Raw genomic sequence first — 22,785 nt, forward strand, 5'->3', positions numbered from 1 at the left:
GTTCAGTGATTATTCAAGGCCTTTTATCTTTATATTGTACTACTGACCTCATTTATGAAACTAAGTACTGTTTTATGAAAATATTTGAAAGTAAGTTCTATCTTATTATAAACCATAATTATTTTGAGAATGTCCTCCTTCAGGGGCTATTTCTCTTCTTGTGATCTGGTTTTTCAGATTCTTTCAAAATAAATTGTTCCAACATATTTCAGTATACACCTGTTTGTATGCATTCCAGTGAAGTGCCCTTTCCTCTTAAATGTAATGAGTGTTTTACTTGACTGCCATATCTTGCTCCAGTAAGGAAATAACACCAAACTCTGGTTCCTGAGGCTCTCGCCAGTGTGTGCCTTGTGTATGATGCATTTGACCAGGCACTCGAGTTTATGTTCCAGCTTACATGGGTTTTGTTTGCATTCCCTTTCTTCTGTGATTGACTCACACCTTTCCAGGTTCCGAAGAAAAGGAAAAGGGATGATTCATCATTAGCTTCGGTCCATAGGCTCATAAATTTTCTTCTCTTTACCTAACTAATCATCATCATTACTAATTATGCTGCGGAAAATAAACTGGAATACAGTATAGGCTGGCTTCATACTGAACACGTCCACGGATAAATCAGAGATGCTGCTGCCAAAATGGCTTGAGTGGCTAAGCGTGGAAGATAGGAACTGTTTCCCCATTCTGCTTTGGTGTTCAGCCTCTATCCTAGGGCCTAGGCTTACTTGGATAGAGTTGGAAATTGAGTAGTATAATCTAGTTTTAAGGGAGCTCAACGCCAATTAAGTGAACATTACTTGGAACGTAAATTCATGAATAAAATTGCATGTTGGTTTTGTTGAAAAATGATGGTGTGGCAGGTCTTGGGGCAGGGCCAAGGAGAACACTTGCATTCTTCCTCCCAAGCTGTTCAAAATGGCAGTTCTTTGAGAGCCAGGGAGAGCTCCCTGGGCAGATGGCACACAGCACTGGAAGGAGTCTGGAGTCAGGAGGGAGGGAGGGAGATAACACCAGCGCTCCTCGAGCCCTTCACTTGACTTCCGCTACAGCTCCATTTTCCCTCATTAGCTGGTGAAGACGCAGGCTTCTAGAGGTTCAGTGACTCGCTCTGGTGTCACAGCTGGTGGTGATAGAGCAAGGATTGGACCCAAATTTCATTGAGGCCAAAGCCTCTGTTCTTCCTCCTCTGCTAAGCTGCTTCCCACATTTTTATATGGAAGTAAGGTAAAGAATACGGCAGGAAGGAAGGGTAGTAAATCGATGGTCACTGTTTCCGTACTGGTGTCAAGAAATATTTTTTGTCCCAGCTCCATGTATCTTGAAGGTGGTAGTCCTGAGCGCCATTGTTAAGGAAAGCTGTCTCCAAATTCATAAAACTGCAAGAATCTGTGCTTTTTCTCTTACCCTTCCCCAATTCTGTCATTTCTGCCTCCATAGCTCCAAGCAGTCAATCCTTCCCATCCACACACATTCACATCTCCCTGTGGTCTGTCGCTGTGGCCTTATCTCTGTCCCTGGGCTTTAACGCTAAGGATAGAGAGGAGCATTTGCCGAGATTCACCAGCAAACCCTGTGTTTTGCCTTTGGATTTTAAGAAAGAATACATTCCGTACCTGGGGTCTGAAATTAGAAGGTTCTACCGTAACTACTGGCCCACTGGGGATTTCCGTTGCGCATTCCCCACTGCAGAAGTCTGTCGGCTCTCCCCTCTCCAAGCTCCACACGCTCCCTTCACCTGCACCTGTCGCTGGCAGTCACGGCGTTGGACAGCAAAGCGCAGAGCCTGAAGCTTGGAGCACTCCCGCCTCCCCTGCTTCTCTTCGCTCAAATTTCTCTGTTCTCAAAACAAAGTGTTTGATTCCTGGCCTTCTCAGCTCCTGGCCTGCCCCTTCGTCTCGCACTACCTCAAAAGGGGCTCCGGTGCTCCCATTCTAGCATCCCTGCCGACTGCGTCACCTCCCTGATGCTCCATTGAAAACACTCTTAAAAATACTAAGGATCTCCTGGTCACGAAAACCCGAGGTTCCCTCTCCATACCCTTATGCTGCTCAGGCCTGGGGATGTGTGCTGGGAGATGTTGATAGCTTTCCTTCTGCTTCTGTCCCCATTCTTCCTTTCCATCAGACGGAGCTGTGTGCTCCCCGAGGGTGTCTCTCTGTTCTGTTCCGTTGTCTCTGGCTGATAGCTCTTCTCTGTGGCCATCACCTGGGTCTCCAGGTCCACACCTGACTCTTCTCTACAATATCAGCCCCACACTTTCAGCTTTTGTCTGACTCTTTCCTATCTTCCTGCATAACTTATTTCGTATATCTTTCCAGCACCTTAACTGGAATATGGCCCAAGCAGAACTCACTGTCGTTCTCTCGGGATCCCTATTTCTCTTAATGATGCCACTCTCCTCTCCAGACTTTCTGTGCCTTCTCCCCACCGTACAGCCACGTTGTAATTCACTGCCGGATCCCACTCGGCTTCCCTAGAACCACTTGGCACCTCTCATCTCTTCATCCTGATTGCCAGTCTTTCCTTCAACGACTCGTTACCTCTTGTCTAATATTATAATAGCTTCCCAGCAGTTCTTTCCAATGTATCCCGAATATGACTACCCTAATGAATCATTCTCATACTCTTTATTTTTTTTTAAAGATTTTATTTATTTTTTAGAGAGAGAGAGAGAATGAGCAGGGGGTGGGGATGGGGAGGTACAGAGGGCGAGGGAGAAGCAGACTCCCCACTGAGCAGGGAGCCCCACACAGGGCTCAATCCCTGGACCCCAGGATCATGACCTGAGTGGGAAGGCAGATGCTTAACCGACTGAGCCACCCAGGTGTCCCCTCATTCTCATACTCTTAACCTGTCTGGTGTTTTCCCATCACCTGCTAGAAAGCCCCACATCCTTGGCCTGGCACTCAAGGCTGTCCACGGTGTGTGGTCTGTGCCTGGCCATGCTCACCTCTCCCCTCCCTGCAGGACTGTGCTCTCCGGCTGGGCCAGCAGGAGGGTGCTTGCAGGTGCTGTAAGAATTTTGTTTCTTTAAAAGGCATCTGGGGGTGCCTGGCTGGCTCAGTTGGTGGAGCCTGTACTCTGGATCTCGGGGTTGTAAGTTTGAGCCCCACTTTGGGTGTAGAGATTACTGAAAAATAAAATCTTAAAAAAATAATAATAAATTAAAAAGGCATCTGTTTCAAAGACCTAAGCATCAAAGCTAAAACTATAAAACTCTTAGAGGGGGCATTTTTAAGTTACTCTTGTAACTAAGAAAAAAATCGTCTAGCCAGGGCCACAGGTTGAGTCTAGAAATAATTCTGTAGTTGCTCACCCTCTTTCCTTTGCTCACACTGATTTCCGAACCTGAAAATAAACTGCCCCCTGATTTTACATGTCCAAATCCTCTCCATATCCAGGTCTTTCACTGAGCCATCCCTGGTTCCTCCGGCTTCTCTATGGCTTGTATCACTCTCTATTTATATTACAACTGTTTACATGCATAACTGGCTACCGCTAGGCTGGGAGTTTCTTGTGGGCAGTGACAAGGTCTGAGTTACAAGGGACAAAAACAAATACCATGATGCTTGACACATGGCAGATGTTCAATAAGAATTTGAATGAATAAATGAATGGAAGAGGAAATCTATTCATGTTTTCTTTCTTAGCTAACCTGAAATTGCTTAAGAGTAGGATCTGGACCTGATTCATCTTGATGCCCTAGAGTAGCTAGCTAGCATTGTGCTTTGTTCCTGATATGCTCCACAGATATCTTTAATTTTTACTTTTTTTCAGCTTTATTGAGGTATAACTGACAAAAGTGTAAGGTATTTAAGGTGTGCATGGTGGTGATTTGCTATATGCATTGTGAAAGCACCCCCCCAATCTAGCTGATTAACATGTCCATCACTTCATATATATATTTTTTTCAGTGAGAACAGTTGAGTTCTACCCTTAGCAAATTTCAATTATTCTATAAAAAATTCTTGAATTAGTAGCTAGATAAGCAGTTGATTATGATATGAACTTTCCGAATGCTGTATTACTATATTTGACTTTCAGTAATTTAATCTAGGCACTCTTACTACAGCTAAAATGTTTTACAATTATGTTGCTCTTTTTGACTGTCATTGTTAACTTTTACCAGTGATTATTTTTTGCTTTATGCTTTTTCTGCATTTCTAATTTTGATTTTTAACAAATCATATCATTGGCAAGGAGTACATTCTTAATTTCACAAGGGAAGTTAGAAAAAGAAGGTTTGCTTTTTAAGAAATGTGCTGGAGCTTTTCCATGTTATTAGCTCCTGGCTCTGGGAGTGGGTGGGGTTCAATGACTGGCAATTATTTCTACAATAGTGGTTGGGTAGTTCTTTCCAGAGTCATTGTGACTCCATCCAGAGACCCGTAATTTGGACGCTTTCAATAGGAAACAGAGTTGGGCAGCCTTCACTGAAACACTGGGTTCCTCACACCCCAGTTAAGTTGAACTAAGTTACTTTGCTTTCTTTCAACCAGGAGGCTGGCACTCTTTTTGTTTTATGGTGGGGGGCTGCCTGGTGGGGCGGTGCTTGCCAGTCTTCACTGACAGCCTCTTGCTAGACAATACTTGATTCTGACTGGTGAGTTAATAATATTTGCTTGTAGTCCTGTTACTTGGTGCAAGCCTAAATAGTAATGCAATTAAAAGAACGGACTGAAAAATACTAGGGGTCCTTGTGTGCCTTTGTGACCCCTGCTGCCTGAAGGTTCATTGTTGCCGCTGGTCTTTGTTGCAGTTGTTTTGAGTTTTTGTCTCTTTTAAAACCAAGTGACAAGAATTTGTTTCAATGACTTGGTGGGAAAAAAACAAAAACAAAAACAACCAGATGCCTGTGTGTGCTTCTTTGGCGGCATTGTTTTAATTTCCTATGAGAGAGGAATTGAGCGAACTAGTTAGTTACATGGAGTCACTAGATTTGGGAAGTCGTGCCTGAATCTGGCAATGAATACTTACAGGAGGGTAAGTAGAGTCAGGAAAAGAAGACCAGAGGGTCTAAGGAAAGAAATTTACTTCTAGGAGATGCTACAAAGTTATTGGAAACAAGAGCATTTCTCCCGTGTATTTTAGAAGAACAAGCCAGGGTCCACCGAAATACACAAAACAGAATCAAGACTCCCTCTTTATGAAATACGGGGCATTGTGTTACCCCCATGAAGGTATTCCCTTTAGAAATGAGCAAAGTATTTACCCTAAGAAGCCGCCTGAGACAACTCCTTTACCTTCCACTGGGCATCACCCAAGGAACTCCTGTAATCTCTCTCGAGTGGGACATTTTTACGTTTTTGACCCAGTGTCAAGACTTTTGAACTCCGGCAGATGTGCTGACATCTCAGCTTGTTTGAAATCATTAACTTTTCTGCATTTTTTTATCTTCTTCAGAAATGAACACACTTGAGTATGCTCTATGTCCGTGAGCTCCCCGGTCACCTGACGACTTTGGAAAGACAAGAAGGAAGGCGTGGGAGTGCCGGCCCCTGAACACAAGCTCCTTCCCCTTGGCCTTGGCCCTCCTGCTTCCCGGCCACAGGCACGGCCGCGATGGAGACGCTCTCCCAAGATTCCTTGCTGGAATGTCAGATCTGTTTCAACTACTACAGCCCCCGGCGAAGGCCCAAGTTGCTGGATTGCAAACACACCTGCTGCTCGGTGTGCCTCCAGCAGATGAGGACGAGCCAGAAGGACGTGAGGTGCCCCTGGTGCCGGGGCATCACCAAGCTGCCCCCGGGCTTCTCCGTGTCGCAGCTCCCCGACGACCCCGAGGTCCTTGCGGTCATCGCCATCCCGCACGCGTCCGAGCACACCCCAGTGTTCATCAAACTTCCCAGCAATGGGTGCTACATGCTGCCCCTGCCCATCTCCAAGGAGCGAGCGCTGCTGCCGGGAGACATGAGCTGCCGCCTGCTGCCCGGGAGCCAGCAGAAGGCCGTCACCGTGGTGACCGTCCCCGCCGAGCAGCAACCTCTGCAGGGCGGGGCGCCCCCGGAGGCGGGGGAGGAGGAGCCAGACAGGCGGGGTGTGGCGAAAAGCTCCACCTGGTCTGGGGTGTGCACTGTGATCCTGGTGGCCTGCGTCCTCGTCTTCCTGCTGGGCATCGTGCTGCACAACATGTCTTGCATTTCTAAGCGCTTCACTGTGATCTCCTGTGGCTGAACAGGGCTGCAGGGAAGTCTCTCGTGGGTGCCAACTCGGGGTTGAGCAGGTGTTGGTGATGGGATCGCAGCGAGAAGATGGGGGGCGACGCTGATCATTTGGTGCCAGCCATGGCCTCTGGGCTACCACTTGATTAACCGGAGACAGACACGAAGGGCAGACGTGAGGTCTCAGCGAGATACCGGGCAAATCATTCTGAGTGTTGGTGGCAACAGCTTCGAAGACGATTGCATGCATCCTCATAATCATTTATTAAATGGACTGTAATTTATGATTTGTCAAAATCATGTTACGAGATAGACCTACTCTACTTAGACGTTAAACCGTGCAAGTGCATACAATGTGATCTCTAAATGTGGTAGATTAAAACAGAGATGCTTATGTGTACAAGTAGAATTAAACCTGAGAATCCACGTAAAAATTCAGCAATGACGTGCAGTGCTGGTTTCTTTCCCCTTTTTAATGGAAATCCAGTCTTCATTTAGTTGCTGAGGCTTTTTATACTTTTTGAATGGCACTGAAATTAAAATAAGTGAAGTGGACGGTCATTTTTTTTGGAGAAAACGTCTGAACAAGTGTTTCCAGTGTGTTGTGTTTTGTTACATACCTTCATTTTTCTTCCCTTGTAATTAGAGCTTGCTATGTGTTTATTGAACTGAAAGCCCAACAGGGGAGCAATAAACTGAGTAATAATGAGAAATGCCTAATCCCACAGGAACCCTATATGCCAATTTTTCTCAAGCCATCTCACGAAATAAGAATTTTAAATGTAAATATTGTGTACTTGTGTGTGTGTGCATGTATGTGTGTGTCATTTGACTTACCTCAGGTTTTGAATCTTTTCAGAAGAATCCCAGGAGTAAGACTGTGGGCCTGAATGAGTCCAGGGTCTGACTCGGTGGCCACCTCTTGGGCACCGGGATCTGCCCAGTGAAGTGTCGCACACCCGTCACTTCCAACATTTGCTCCTCTTCTGTGTATTCAAGTCCTGTATTCTGTGAGGCACAAATGGAAAGTAACAGAAGATTCTGTCTTTTCTCCCAGTTTGGAGGTATTGTAATAGACGTGAGTGTTGTTCATTGATGACAAACCTGGACTGACATTTTAATAGACAGTCCATGATTGCTTTTTGAAAGATGTTCCGTGAAAGTTAAACCGTTAGGATTCCAGTTTCTTCTTGTTGGTATAAGTGAGAAAATCTCTTGTATTTCAAAATATGTTTTTATTGAGAAAAGTGACAAGATAAACTAACAACTCACATTCCCAATCTAAGTGGATCAGTTCATCATAAATTCTCAAATACTCTTAAGTGTGTAGTGGTCTACAGACCCTGGTGAAGGAAGGTCTGCTGGCGTTAAGTGGTAAATTCCTGTGCCTGGATGTGTGTGTGTTCAGAAAAAGCTGTGAGCTTTACAATTCTCTTCTAATTTCTTTTATGGAATTCATGAAGCGAGTGTATTTGAGAGCTCAAAGTAGAAATCAGGTTAAAATGCCATTTTATTGTGTAAGCTATTGGGCATTATACAACAAATAATCTAGGATTTATTTGGTATTAATAATTTAGGTATCATATTAGCTGAATACTATTCTTATTACGTAACATAATATACTGTTGGGTTAGTGTTGATTTCTCAGACTCTGCCAGGCTGCCGTGATGCATGTCTGACCTAATTTCTATTCCTCTCGGAGGAAAAAACCCCACAGAAAATGTTGCATTAAGAATGCTACATTTCAAATGGACTTGACCCTTGCAATTTTCAGCCAGGCCATATTTGAGTTAATTTTGTGAATGATATCTACATCTGTTTATGTACAGTATGAAATGACTGGCCCTGTAGTGTAGTATGTCCTAGAGTTCTACGTGTTAAGTAGGTTGTACATAGACACTAATGTGCGTGGCGATAGAGCGCCCTGTGTTTCTTAGTGCAAAGCCGTAGAGTAAAAATGTCCACGTAACTTAAAAACAATCCCATGCTAGAGCTGCAGTGAAGCAGTGCAAAATTAATCGGCTCTGTGATAGATTCTTGACTTTACAATTTAAGGTAACAATAACACCAAAATCAGAATTTTGTGTGTGCATCTTACTGACCTAAGAAATCTTGTTTAAATGGATTCTGCCTGCAGTTATTTGTGCATTGCTTGTTAAAGTGTGCAGTTGTGCACACGTGTGTGTATGTTTGTGTGCGTCCTATCTCAGCCTGCAGATAGAATTTTTGTAGACTTGATGTTTTCATGTTAGTTGGCATCCCATCCTGCTGGCCTCTTCTGGCATTTCCCCACGACACTAGCAATTCATCTACCCCGTGTGACAAAAGTCCAGTGACACAATCAACCGGAATTCACAGTTGCACATCAATTAAAAAAATCACAACTGAAAGCACAGAAATTCAGAGCTGAAAGCAACCTCTGGTGGCTTCATTTTGTACATGAATCCATGGAGGCCCACAGAGGTATGTGGCCCCTTGTAATTCTGCAGCAAAAGGGAGACAAGAACTGCATTATAGTTTCTCTTGCTCCTTCCTAGGCCTGTTGATCTCTCTATTGGGCTATGGTCTTTTGGAGAGTGGATGAATTCCCTTTACTAAATAGTGTTTTAGTTTTTTGTTTTTTTTAAATATATATATCTGTTTTAGTTAGCATCTACCTTTCTGGGAAATGAAAGGATGAGTATAGACATTTAAGAAAAATGATGTGATTTGAATTTTTACAATTGCAAACCATTTGCTCCCCCCCCCTTATGTAAAGGACAATGAGTGTTGTGTAAATAGTAAACTTTAAGAAGCATGAATTTTCATCTTTATTAATGATCTTGACATAAGCGAGAGAATGCTTAATATGTTACGTAGAGCCAACCGAGTATGCTATCAAAAAGCATTGTCTTTGGGAAATTTTTGTATAATGACCTGGGGCATAAGTTGTGATGAAAAGGCAAATTGGTTCTCAGTTTCAGTCATACTTTATGATTAGAAAGCTAAAAGGTATTTTCTTTAAGAATATAATTAAGTTCAGTCTCGAGCATGACTTAAAAGTAGGTCCATTGAAGGTTAACCCATGTGCTGGTGCAGCCTTTGAGATCTAGTCTGTTCAATAGATCTTTCTCCAATGATGGAAGTGTTCTATGACCTTTGCGGTCCAATATAGTGGCCACCGGCCACATTGGCTAGTGGGCAGTTGAAGCGGGGTTAGTACGACTGAGGAACTGGATTTTGTATTTTATTTCATTTTAAGTTATTTAAACATAGTCACTCACTTTTGGCTGTGGCTACCATATCGGATCGTGTAATTCTGGAGGGTTGCACAGTAGGATCGAACATGAGAGTGTTAACAGAGTAAGGCTAAGAAGACAGTTTGTGGTTTAGTAACATGCAGTTGGCTAAAAAAAATCCTTTCTGGGCTTAAAAAGTATATCTCAAGTATGGTGATTAAAAGTCATTGATTGAAAAAATAAAATAAAATTCATCGATTGCCTTTTGGGGTTATTACTTCCATACTTTGGGCCAAAGAATGGTCAGTGAAGCTTAAAGAGTGCTTTATGAAGCCCCTTTTCTGGGATCATTAGCTGCATGTGAATCTATTGTCCAGAAATAGTAGACAGTAGCTGCAAAAACTTGTGACTCGCAAGCCATGCATGACCCGTACTGTGAAACTGTGTTTAGGGTCTTATGGCCAAAAAGTAAATGTTACAGAAAAAGAGAAAAAAAAAAAAAAGCCTAATGAAATTCCTCTTCACTTCGAGCATCTCACCCAGACTTCATCACTGCATGAGTAAGGTGTGAAATGTAAGAGCAATCATGTTTTGCAGTGTTCATAGAGGGTTTTTGTTTGCCCCTGAAGTCTGCCGGCTCGTCGTCGTGTTTGGTGTGGGCACATGTGGGCATCCTTTTTCGGATACCAGACTACAACAGAGGTACTATTTTTAGAGTGAGATTTGACACTTGTCGTCTTGTTTGGTTTTCCTTTTATCCCTTATCACTGAACAAACTGCCAATTTGCAGCCTTGCACAGAGGCATTTTTTTTTTACATTAAAAAACATTGCCCATGGAATTTAAAGACTTGAGGGTTGTTAAAGTTACTAAAATTGCTTTTTAAGTGAGTAAAGGAAAGCAGAAAATTCAGTTTGAGATATATTTTCATAGAAAGATGAGACTCTTCCTGGTAGTATGATATTTATTATGGTCTAGATTTTGATTTGAAGAGTTCCCATTGCTTTATTTGAAATCCTGTGCTGTGTCAACATTGGCTAGTCTGCTTTTCATTGTTGCTGAATGTAGCGTAAACATGCATTTGTGTCAATTTAGCAAAATCTGGTGAATTTTTTTTCTAGAACTCGTCAGTGGGCATGACCTTTTTAGCTTTTAAAATTATTTAATTTTTTTTTTGCCAAAATGGTCGTTTTTCTTTAGACTTAAGAGGAATTTAGAGGTCCAGAGGTTATTGGTATGAGAGGAGTGATATCGAAAAGGTTTGAATTTCTATCTTCTCCTAAAAGAATGATGCTGCCAATCAGTCAGCGTTTTGTTTCCACACAAGTCGTGTCACCAGTCAGTTGATCTGTCATCCTTGACCTGGAAGTAGAGACTGTTCCTTGCCATTTTCATCACTCCCAGTAAAATATCACTTACAATATAACCCTTACCAAAACAGAAGCTCCAAAAAAGAATGAAGTAATCAAGAAAATTCAGTAACTGTGTTGAAAGTAGTAGTCTATCTCAAAAGCAATGAAGATCAGTTAAATATTATTAAGCATGAAATACTTCTAAAAAATAAGTGGAAATTCAAGCCATTGATTTTTTTTCTGACACGATTCACTATATATAAATACACATATCTCTGTCTGCACATATAGGTATAGACATATAGGTAGATACACACACATGACTTAGCTGTAACAGGAGTTAAAAAATCAAGTAAAAAATATTGTTAGTCATGCTTTCCAATTTGTGGGTTATATAATGTTGAATTTAGATACTAATTTCTTAACAAATGCTATGGGCTGCATACATTATATCAAACCAACCACCTTTGGGAATGTCTAGATGAATAAACCCCTGAGACCTCAAGCATATGAAGAGGTGGGTTCTACTGTATACATTTTATTGGAAAGCCATTGATGATCGAAGAACATAAGCAGGTGGGGCATTTAATTTCTGTCTTTCAAATGGCTTGTTTTTTGGCTCTGTTCAGGCATCATGGGTGGAGTACCATTATTCCTGAACTCTTGCAGCATGGCTCCAATTTTTCGGCACAAGTTTACTTGCACAGTTGGACCAAGGGATTTTTTTTTTTTCAGGATTCACTGCCTGGGGTACCCCACTGTGTAGATCTCACTAATGATGTAGTGGTGCTTGAAAACACTCATCTCGCTAGCTGGACTTTATTACTCTAGTGTAAGATTTTTGATATGATTCATATTATGATCTTTTTAGGGACAATCAGTAATATTTGGGGCAAAGTACAGAGGAGTCTCTTGAAGTCTGCAACAGCATGCATTTTCTTTGTTTTTCTGGGGGTGCTCTCTTATAGTTGTCCCTGTTCTTCTAGAACGCTGCTCTAAATTCATCACTATGGGCTGTAGGGCTAGTAGCCTGTGTGAAAGTTTTCTGTATTCTCCCTGTGAGTTACTGGGTTATTCCAACAAGAGTTTTCCAAAGGGGATGTTCCATTTTTAATTTGACATTTGCTTTTTGAGAATCTGGAAGTAGACGATTGAATGTGAGGGTGGTAAAGGAGCATGGGCTGTAAGAAGGAGGAAAAAGAGGAGGAAGATGTCCCCTGGGAGGGGAGCAAGGATCGACCTCAATCGGTGTCATCTCTATTTAAATGGGAGGACAGAGTAGCTGCTGTTGTACACTGTGGTTCAGGAAACTCCTGGTCTGATTTTTCTGGCTGAGAGACAGGTCTGTGGGAGCAGTGGAGATGTGGCCTCAGGTCTATAGCAATAGATAGATGTGCTCAAGACAGTGAGAAAATAGTTGCATAAAAGGAGAGAAATCTGTAATGGGAACCTGGGTCGAGAACAAAATATATAGGAGCTGAAGGTCAGTCGTGGCAGAAACCAGCTGAAGAAAGAAACACAAGGACGACTAGGAATAACTTAGACAAGCACAATTAAATTCCAGATGTTTAAGTTGAAGACCTATAGGGAATGGGCTCGGCCAATGAGAGGATCCAAGGAGGGCCCGCCTGGGTTGTCCACGCGCTAGACAATCTCAGAGCCTGCTCTAGAGGTGGCTGCTGAGTCATTACAGACAAACTGTAATAACACCCTCTTAGCAGTGGGATGCAATGCCCGTGCCTGTGGATGTATCCCGACTTGAGTAGGTTGATGCTATTGGGAAGACTCGTTCAAGAATATTTTGGTTTTCAATCCTGGTTGTTGTCATTTATTATATTTTCTTTATTCCACCACGTGTTCCTGTTTGCTTCACTTGACAGTTGCAGGAGGGGAGGCTGGTGTCAGCTTGGGGTGGGTGCAGACTTCCCCATCATAAGCCATGCGGCTGCTCTGGAGGGTTCCTGCCGGTCTTCCAGGTCCACTGGTGGGTTCCCTGGCCCTCTTGATAACTAATACTCCAGTCAGATGGCTAGATTAATGCTGCTCAGAGGCTAACTCAAGTCCTTGACATGTTTCATTCACAATTATGTAGATTATTTATTTTAGGAGCTTTTCTTTTAAAGGGCCAAATGGCCCTACAAATAAATGAGCTGCTGGGCTGTGTAGAAAATATTGTTCAAATGTTGCCAAATAATTGACTTTGTAAGGGGGATATCAAGCTGCTGTTTATAAATCTGAATGTCTTAAAAGCATTCTTGCTTGCTCTCTCTGGTGTAGATGGTGTCTTAGCAAGTCCTGAGTTTTTCCAATGAACCCAATTTTAATATATGGTATTTTTGTATGCCAAACTGGTGTCTTGTCCTTTGTATATGTGGTAATGTTGATTTTATGACTACTGTTAAAACACATTTGCTATGATTAAAATTCATAAAACGATTTCAAATAGACTCACGCGTTGGTTTTTTGTTGTTTTTTTTTTTCCCACCCCATGGAGAAAAAAAAAAATTGGCTGGAATTTTCATCATCAGCTACTCTAAGAATTTTAATAGACTTAGGTAATAAAGCAACAAGGAGCTCCTGAGCCAAGAATTTTAAGCGGAGGTGACCTTCAAGTGCCTCCTCCAAGAACCCGAAGAGCGCATTTGTAATGAGTAATAGCAAGGATGGTGTTGTAACTTGAGTTTTCATGACTTCCGGTGGCCCTACCTTTCTCCTTCTCCTGTTTAGAAATGGCATTGCGTGTGTCAGGCCCCAGATGGACCATCTTATTATACTATGTGTAGAACAACTTCACATAGGCGCTCGTGTAGTGAGAGGCAGTGTGATCTGCCTCTTGGCTCTGAATCCGGAAAGGTATCCTTCAATGCATATTTTCATCAGTGGGACAGAGAGTGTTTGGGAGAGCCTTTTTTGATAAAAGCATCCTGTCTTTCAGTAACTCTGGATCACATCAGTGAATTTCAGTTCAGTTTAGCAAGTGGCCTAATCCTTCTTAAGGGGTTATCAATGATCTGATAACGCATGCTAGTATAAGCATGACCTGGCTCTCTGGGCAATTAAAAAACAATCCCCATAGTTTTAAAAGTGTGAGATTACTGTGATTCAATACCCATTTCTTGTACCAAAAAGCAAGCTCTGTACTAGGGAGTCCAGATCTTTGGAAATGTGAAATTTATTTCACATATTTTAGAATTTCTCATATGGATTTCTCTGATCTCAGAGTGAGCGGGCATGTGTGTGTGTGTTGGGGCCAGTAGGGATTCCCTTATAGTAACTGCTTCCGCATGCTTGAGCTTTTCTAAAAAGGGGCAGAAAGGCATTTAAGGCATCTATTAAAGACCTTAGCTTTTCCAGGTCTTAGCTCCTCCATGCCCAGGACTGGATTGTCCCTATAGCCTTATCTAGAGACTTCTCTGTAGACTTAGTGGGAATTGGGGTAAATGACAGGGGGACACAGGAGAGCCCTGCAAGCATATCTTGCCTGGGGAGGCCCATGTTGGCAACCTCTTTCAGATGAGGCTCTATTTGGATAGCTAGTGCAAGTTTCCTGCCTCTGGGTGTAGGGTTGGAAGAAGGGGGGGGATCCTGTGTCAACTCCAAGGTCTTTGCCATTCTGGCCCCTCCCTGCCAAGGGGTACTGCGTGTGAGTAACCGAGGGTCTGGAGGGGATGGTAGAGGATGCACAGGGAGTGATTGGAGCCAGGCCCGGCATCCACTGTCCGCCACCCTCCGCCTCAGTCCTTACATCTGCGTCCCCTCCAAATGTTCGGCCAAATTTCCTGAAATGAAAGCCTGTTTACCTGCCAATGCATGAGTTTTCTCAATGCTTTTGTTTCCAGCGAGGACTCTTGAAGAGAAACCCATGTTCAGTGTACATAGTGTAGCACTAGGCTGGGGAAATGGCAGCTGCGGGGAAAGGAACTGATCCTGGAACCTGACTGAGCCTCTGCTCTTCTTTTTATAGGTTTGAAAACTTTTGCACAATTCTACTTGACCCAGAAAATGATATAGCTGTAATTGGATTCAGTCTCTCTTTCTTCCTCCTGTTCCTTGCATTCCCCATCTCTTCACACTATTTTGCTTGATAAGTGAATGTATTTATTCTTATTTGCAAGAGTAAGCGAAGGTAGAGGTGTGCATGCACGTGCACACATGCATGTGCGTTGTGTGTGTGTGCATACACATACATGTGAACATGTCATGGGCTCTTGGCACGGATTTTTTTTAAAGGTTGAAGGAGTGAAGATCTTTAGAGATAGATCAAAGTAGAGAAAAGTACACCAATTGGGCTACCAAGAAAGGAAAATTGATATGGACTCCCTTGGAAAACGAGGGGGGAGGAAGCTCTTCTCGGGTCACTCATTCCTTCTCGGGGCATTCTGGCTGCTCGCCAGACACTAGAGCTGCCCAGACGAACGAGATGGAAATGGCCGTTGTCCTCTTGGCCCTCACAGTCCTGGAGGGAAGACAGGCACTAATAAATACAGTTTCTGTCCAATGCAGGGGTACATGGTGTTTGAACGCACATGACAGGGAACAGGGCAGGCTGATCTGGTGGGTTCTGGGGAAGAGATTAGTCAGAAAGGGCAATGGCTTCTAGAATAAGCTCTGAAGGATAAATTGGGGTCAGTGAGGACCGTTTGTGAAAACACATGTAAGAAGGGATAATAAGACAGAGGAGGCATGATGCCTTTTATGGAGGCAGAACTGGCTTTTCTGGTCAGGTTCCCTGCCATTCATGTGTCGCCTTATGCCACGTCGCACTGTAATTGATGGTATTTCAGGACGACTCGCCAGTCCCCAGAAATATCCACAAAAGAGCATTTTACAAAAGCCCAGCTACAGGGTCTATTCCACCAGTAGTTATTTTCATCAGACACCACTGTATGTGGAACCGACCCCACAGTGACTATTTCACCTTGCTGCGCCCGCAAAACGTGGCAGTTTCCCTCTGCCGGTGCCCTGTGTGGAAGGAAAGGACAGGTGGAGACTTTTGTTCCAATAGTTATGCTATTAGTTTCTGAGTTGAACAGGTTTAAAGTCTGATGCTACTGACAAAGGCTACAGATCAGCTCTAAGGTCACGTCTTGAGAAAAACATTGCCCAAGCCGTATTTGTGATAGTTGTAGGCATTATATGAAAAAGGTTTTGTGGTTAAATAACCTGGGAAAACACTGGGTTAAACAGGGATTTTTTTTTTTAATTGTAGAACTTTCTAGAGCCTTTAACATGTGTGGCATGTCCTCTTGAGAAACAGAACCAATAGGATGTGTGTGTGTACACTATATGTTTATATATGAGAATATACAGGTGTGTATAAATCTATCATATTAGGGTATGTATCTATCTATAAAGAGATTTATTTTAAGGAATTGGCTCATGTACCTGTAGAAGTTGGCAATCTTCAGAGCAGGCCAGTAGGCTGCAGACCCAGAGAAGGGCTGTTGCTGCAGCTTGAGTCCAAAACCAAATGCTGGCAGAATTCCCTCTTCCTCGGAGGTCACTATTTTTTCTCTTAAGGTCTTCAACTTAGTGAATAGACCCACCCACATTAGGGAAAACAATGAGCTTTATTCAAAGTCCACTGATTTAACTGTTAACCTCATCTACAAAATACCTTCACAGCAACATCCAGGCCAGTGTTTGACCAAATATCTAGGCATCATGGCCTATCCCAGTTGACACATAAAATTAACCATCACAGTATGCTAAAGGGCCTTGCAAATCTGGAAAAAGGAAACATAATACATATCACTTCCTCCCAATTTATGTGAGTAAAGAATTCATTGTTTGCAGAACACCTATTAACATCTGGTAAAACAGTTTGGAGACTATTGGCCTTGAATAATGATTCACAATTTTGTCTTGCTCCAGATAATCAAAATATGGCCAAAAAAAAAAAAAAAAAAATATATATATATATATATATGCAGTGCTTACTTTTTATGTAATAAGATTAAACCATTACTCATGTTTGCTTTTTAAGACAATAACATGTAAATGTAAAATAACCCAATACTTTTATTAGATTTACTTTCATGTTATATTGTAATTTGCAAGCTAAAATTCCATGCACTGCACACATTACTGATGAAATGTTCTCATATTAGCAAATTATGGGGGAAATATGTATACATCTGCTTTAGTAATAAGGGAATGGATGATTCATACTTGAACACAGTGCATACATACCAGAGTAATTTTGGAAAATTACAGCCTAAAAATTCATAAATATTCATTACTATATGCTATGGGGTTAAAAACAACTCACAACAAACTAAATTGATAATGATGAACAAAACTAACAATAATTTGCTGTTAAGAAGCAGAAGAGCGGCAATTAAAAAACATGATTATTCAAGGCAGTACTGATAATTAATATGTATCCTTCCCCCAGATTGTAGGAATCCAATTACTTGCATATGCACACATGTAACTGGAACCTTGCAGTATTAGTAAAATACTGAACTGGAGCCATGCCTACATTCTCCAAAGTCTAAAAAGCACTGATTTTAGTTTAAAAATACCAAATGTAGCAAAACATATATAGACAGTTATTAATGAGTTGATCTCATTCAAATTAAGAAAAAGTTTTAGGATTGTCAAGGGCAGCCCATTAGGAAGATTCGCTGGCCCTGCGGTGGGCCGAGGGCCATACTTTGAGAACCACTACATAGAGGATTAGGCAAACAAAGGAATTTATGAATATATGCAAAACACATAAATTAAAAAATTATTTTATTTCATAGAAAATCATTTTAATAGAAATATAAATTTCGTGGAATAAAATCAATAGTTGTAATAATTACTTTTTTAAAAAAGATTTTATTTAGAGGGGCGCCTGGGTGGCTCAGTTGTTAGGCGTCTGCCTTCGGCTCGGGTCATGATCGCAGGGTCCTGGGATCGAGCCCCGCATCGGGCTCCCTGCTCGGCGGGAAGCCTGCTTCTCCCTCCCTCACCCCCCCTGCTTGTGTTCCCTCTCTCGCTGTGTCTCTCTCTGTCAAATAAATAAATAAAATCTTTAAAAAAAAAAAGATTTTATTTAGAGAGAAAGCACGCGCCCATGTGTATGCATGCTCGAGCATGGCGGGGGTAGGGGCTGTGGTGTGCAGAGGGAAAGGGAGAGAGGAAATCTCAAGCAGACTCCCTGCTGAACATGGAGCCTGATGCAGGGCTCCATCTCACTACCCTGAGATCATGAACCCGAGCCAAAATCAAGAGTCGGATGCTTAACCGACTGAGCCACCCAGGTGTCCATGTAATAATTACTTTCAATATACTCAATGCATAAGCAATGTAAGGGCTATCTATGCTTCTATAAATTTCTATCAGTTTATATAAACTTTAAACACAATTGGCCCCACTGCACAGTTAAGTTCCCTGTTAAATTACATCCCCCACCCCCACCATTTAGGACAAATCACACCTCCTTCCTAGCTTTATGTCAGACAACAAAGAAATGGTCCTGATTTTACCCCATTCTAATGTGCCTCATTCCCCAGCCATCAGAAGGGTAACATTCATTCCAAAGTAGAAGCTTTGCACTTCCTCAAATTTCAGCCCAGCTCCTCTAGCCTTTTCCAGAGCAAATACTTGGTGGCTTTTATTTCTATGGAAACCATTATTAATTTCAGAATGACTTCAGTTTATATAGTTCTGAAACATGGTGTTCTGCTTTAAAAAAAAAAAAAAAAAAAGAGGATAGGGATGCCTGGCTGGCTCAGTCAGTAGAGCATGTGACTCATGATCTCGGGGTTGTGAGTTCAAGCCCCATGTTGGGTGTAGAGATTACTTAAAAATAAAATCTTAAAAAAAAAAGGATTGAATATGTAAATTTTGGAGAAGTAGAATTAGTGGATGTGTGACTACCTGGGAAAAGACTTCCTATAAGAGAATTTGAACACGGTACCACTGAGGGAGGGGATCGGGTTAATCCTGCCCTGGATTTATCCTGATAGACCTATCTGTGCCTGACACTCAGCACTGCACCCCCGAGCACTCAGAGGAGTGATGGAGGCTCGGTGAGTATTTGCTGAATGAATGAGGGTATGAGTCATTTCGTCTGCTGGGATGGCTCGGCACGGTCAGGTTCGGATGCACTGCCGATTTTGGAATACCCAAGGGGGCTGGGATTCTCTTCTTTGCAGATCTGATCACTTTCCGCACTTAGATTCTTGCTACTGCTGTGGGGAATAGTTTGCTTTCTCTTTCCTGCCCATCAAGCTCATTTTAATGAGCTGCTCCTGTTCAGCTGTCTTCCTACAATACAGTCATTTTCTCTTCCTTAAAATGTTCATGCTTGAGGCTGACTGCCTTGGTGACTTCACTTGTTAATCAGAATGAACTGATGTCACGTCTATTCCAGCCCTCTCACTTGACCATCTGCAGATGTTGTGCATTCCCCATAGCCCATTGGCACACAGGACGGCGCTTGATTTTGTTGTCTTTAATTATGGTGTGTGGTGTGTGTGTGTGAGGAGGGAGAGGGCAGGGCCGGGAGTCGGGGGAGACAGGTGAGGCTGCTGGGGTGGGACATGTAAGGGGGCGCTCACTCTGAGGGGCATCCGCTGCCTCGGCCTGGTCCCGGCTCTGGGAGGAGCAAGGGAGGATATGTGTGAGTGTGACTGTGTGTGTGTGTGAGTGTGAGAGTGTGAATAGATGAGCGTGAGCACGGATGTATGGGTGTGTGTAAGTATGTGAGCATGAGTGTGCATCAGTGTGTGAGAGTGCAGGTGTGAGCATGAGTGTGCATCGGTGTGTGGGAGTGCAGGTGTGAGCATGAGTGTGCATCGGTGTGTGAGAGTGCAGGTGTGAGCATGAGTGTGCGAGTGTGGGTATGTGTGAGCATGAGTGTGCATCGCTGAGTGTGTGTGAGGGCGATGAGTAGTGACTGTACTGGATTTAAGGTGGCGCCAGATACATGTCGGTTTCCCCAACAGTTGCACACAGTGTGGGCTCTGCACACAGTAGGTGCTCAGGAAACACTGAGTGTGCTCAAGTAGAAAATAATCCAAATTATAAGGTGATACCTTATCTTTCCAGTGAGAAGTTCTTAAAAAAAAAATGCAGTTTAGGTCAACTTGAATATATAAACTTTTATAGGCATAGATATCAAATGTCTGCTTTAAATATAATTTACCTTATTGTACAATATATTTTCAATCTTAGGTGCCTTTTAAAAAAAAATTCTATCAGGTGACCTCTATACAAATTTAAAACTAGGGACACCTGGGTGGCTCAGTTGTTAAGCGTCTGCCTTCTGCTCAGGTCATGAGCCCAGGGTCCTGGGATCGAGTCTTGCGTTGGGCGCCCCGCTCGGCGGGGAGCCTGCTTCTCCCTCTCCCACTCCCCTGCTTGTGTTCCCTCTCTTGCTGGGTCTCTCTCTGTCAAATAAATAAATAAAATATTTTTAAAAAACTAAAAAAAAAAAAAAAAACTAGCAATTTCCTCATTTTACCATGGAGATGATCATAATAGTACATGATTTATAGGGTTGTTGTGAGGGTTAAAACATTTAATGCAAATAAAGGACTTAGAACAGCGCCTGGTATGCTGTGAGGTCTCATCCAAGGACTGTGCATGCCTGCCTGTGTGTGGGCATCTGCGTTTCTAGTCCACGTGCCTAATCCAGTAGAGCTTTGTTATTCAAAGTATATAAACCTCATAACAGGAAAGACAATAAGGATGTGAAAATTTGGGCTACTTTCTCCTTTTGGAGGGGTCATTTTTTGAAGTAAACGATCTTATCTTTTCTTTGGGCATATATAGTAACTGTCAGGTAACTGTCACTGACTCCACTTTGGAAAAGACCTGCATTCAAATTTCAGTGGAAGGTTCTAGAAATGTAAGGTGAAAGGTGTGAGCAGGTGTGAGCATGAGTGTGCTATGAGGCTATGGAAAAAGGCAATTGGGAGACAAAGCCTCTAGAAAATAACAATGACGAACTCTTTGTGCAAATATGACTCCCTTTGTTTCTTAAAATTTTTCATGCCTTTGGGTGAAGTTTTTTTCCCTCTTTTCCCTTTTTCCCAAACAAAAAGTCTGTTTCATTACAGTCTTCACTTTGCTCTTCAAGACTGAGTGACTTTAGGTGCATTTAATTCTACTGGATTTATTTGAGGAGCTCAAGAACTAATTTATTTATTCTATTTATTTTTACAGCATGCCCATTACCCAGGGATTCTGGGCACATATAAATGATCTGCTTGGGACTGGCAAACAAGAACTGGTGATAAATGGACAGTGAGCACACCGTCTGAAAGCATTAGTCAAAAGGATTCTTCCCTTCCAGAAATGCTTGGTTAAGCAGGTTGGTCTTTCAGTTTTCTTGGATCTTGACATTTTATGTTCACATTGTTGCTTTTCTTTTTTTTTTCTTTTTTCTTTTCTTTCTTTCTTTCTTTCTTTCTTTCTTTCTTTCTTCTTTCTTTCTTTCTTTTTCTTTCTTTCTTTCTTTCACAAATACAACAAGAAGAAAGAGGTTCCTGGGTGAAGGTGGGCAGAGAGGGGCCCCTTGCGGGGCAGTTGGGGGGGGACCCAGAGGTGGGGGAGGTGCCGCCCAGCCATTAGGCAAAGGCCTGGGCTCTGTCCCCTGGAGGTCTATTCACAAAGGGGAAGGTTCTGGGTGGATGATTCTGCATGTCCTCAAAAGGTCATGGAGTTTCAACCCAGGTTCAAGGCAAAAAAAAAAGAAAGATGCTGGTCCCCCCAAGGGCAGGTCAGGAAGGAGCACACTGAAGAAGAACCAAAATTGAAGACCTCCTAAGTTTCCCACTCAGGAGAAAAGCACGAACAGTGACATGATCAAAGAGGATCCAGAATGCTGTTTGGGTTGCTCCCTTGATTCCCTCCTCAGCTGAGGAGACCCGTCGGACACCACATTGTCCCTGCCGCTTGCTGTCAGCCTTTGAGCAGGTCACCTCATCTCTCTAGACCTCCGTATTCTTATCCAAAAAATGAGAAAGTTGGCCTGCAGAGAAGTTTTCAGAGAACGTTCCCTGGGAGCCATAGGGCCGCCAGGGGAAGGCAAGGGGACGATTGTGGCAGAGTCGACCAGTCCGTCATTGATTTCTGTCTGGTAAAAGGAGTCCTACTGGAAGAAAGAAACTTGACACTCACTTTTCTTGGTGATTTCTAAGGTGATTTCTGCTTTTTCTCCAGCCAATCTTTCCCCACGAATTGGGTTGACTCTAATTTGGGTCTAAACTTGAGGTGTGGGCAACCTCTCTCACGGGGGTTCAGGAAAAGATTGCCAACATGGCCTTCCTTAAGGCTGTTCTCTCTACAGATTGTGGTGACTGTGGGGGTTGTGCCCAGAGCCCATCTGTCATTTTTACAGAGTTTGATGTGAGAAAGTGGCTGATTTTAAAGAAGCAGCATCAAAACATTGTGGCTTCGAATGGGCCTCTCAGCCCAAAGTGCCCTCTAAATGGAAAAAAATTATTACAGCAGGACTAATCTCTTTTTACGGCGATAAAACACAGACCCAAGCATATAAAGATGGTGGCGGAATCAGCCAGATTGAACTCTGAATGGAAAATGTTTTTCAACAAACAAGTCTGGGAGCCACAAATACATGACCAACTTAGCAAGAGGTCGAAGTGGTGACTTTGGCTCTCTGAAGGCACTCCTGTTGGGGACGCAGGCGAGCGGAGACACCACCCAGAATCCGTGTGCGCTGACGGGCCACACAAGGCTCACCTCCCAGCATCCGCGGATGGTAGAGAAGCCTGAAAGCAAATTAAAGCCTCACCCAGTGCTTTTTGCTTTTCCTTCGTGACCAAGACAGAGCTTCACGGCCCCACCCGCCTTTCCATCTAACGCAGAGATTTTATGGATTTTACCCCCACAGCAGGAAGGAGGCCCAGGCATCCTATCAGGCACCCAGAAACCCTGGTTATTAACTGAGCCAGAGCTGTGTGTATGGATAAGTGGACTCCCCGCTTGTTTAAAAAACAAACCAAAAACAGCCCTGCATTCCTTCTCATTTGCTGGGCCACTTGTATCTAGATCAGTAACTCCACGAATTCTATAGTTCACTAAAAGTTTTGGCTTT

The 22,785-nt window shown here is 42.9% G+C and overlaps 1 protein-coding gene across 12 annotated transcripts in view; it reads left to right on the forward strand.

Annotated features, from left to right (window-relative positions):
* The window catches only part of RNF152 (ring finger protein 152), a 73,669-nt gene extending 60,492 nt beyond the window's left edge, over nt 1–13,177 (forward strand). For all 12 annotated transcript variants that reach the window (XM_078060227.1, XM_078060222.1, XM_078060228.1 and 9 more), the window contains one exon: nt 5,404–13,177. In XM_078060227.1, the coding sequence (XP_077916353.1) occupies nt 5,563–6,174 (612 nt within the window). In that variant the 5' untranslated portion in view covers nt 5,404–5,562 and the 3' untranslated portion in view covers nt 6,175–13,177. The remainder of the gene's footprint in view (nt 1–5,403) is intronic.
* The last annotated feature ends 9,608 nt before the right edge of the window (nt 13,178–22,785 follow it).

The sequence above is a fragment of the Halichoerus grypus genome, chromosome 13, assembly GCF_964656455.1.
Source record: "Halichoerus grypus chromosome 13, mHalGry1.hap1.1, whole genome shotgun sequence".
Taxonomy (NCBI): Eukaryota; Metazoa; Chordata; class Mammalia; order Carnivora; family Phocidae; genus Halichoerus; species Halichoerus grypus.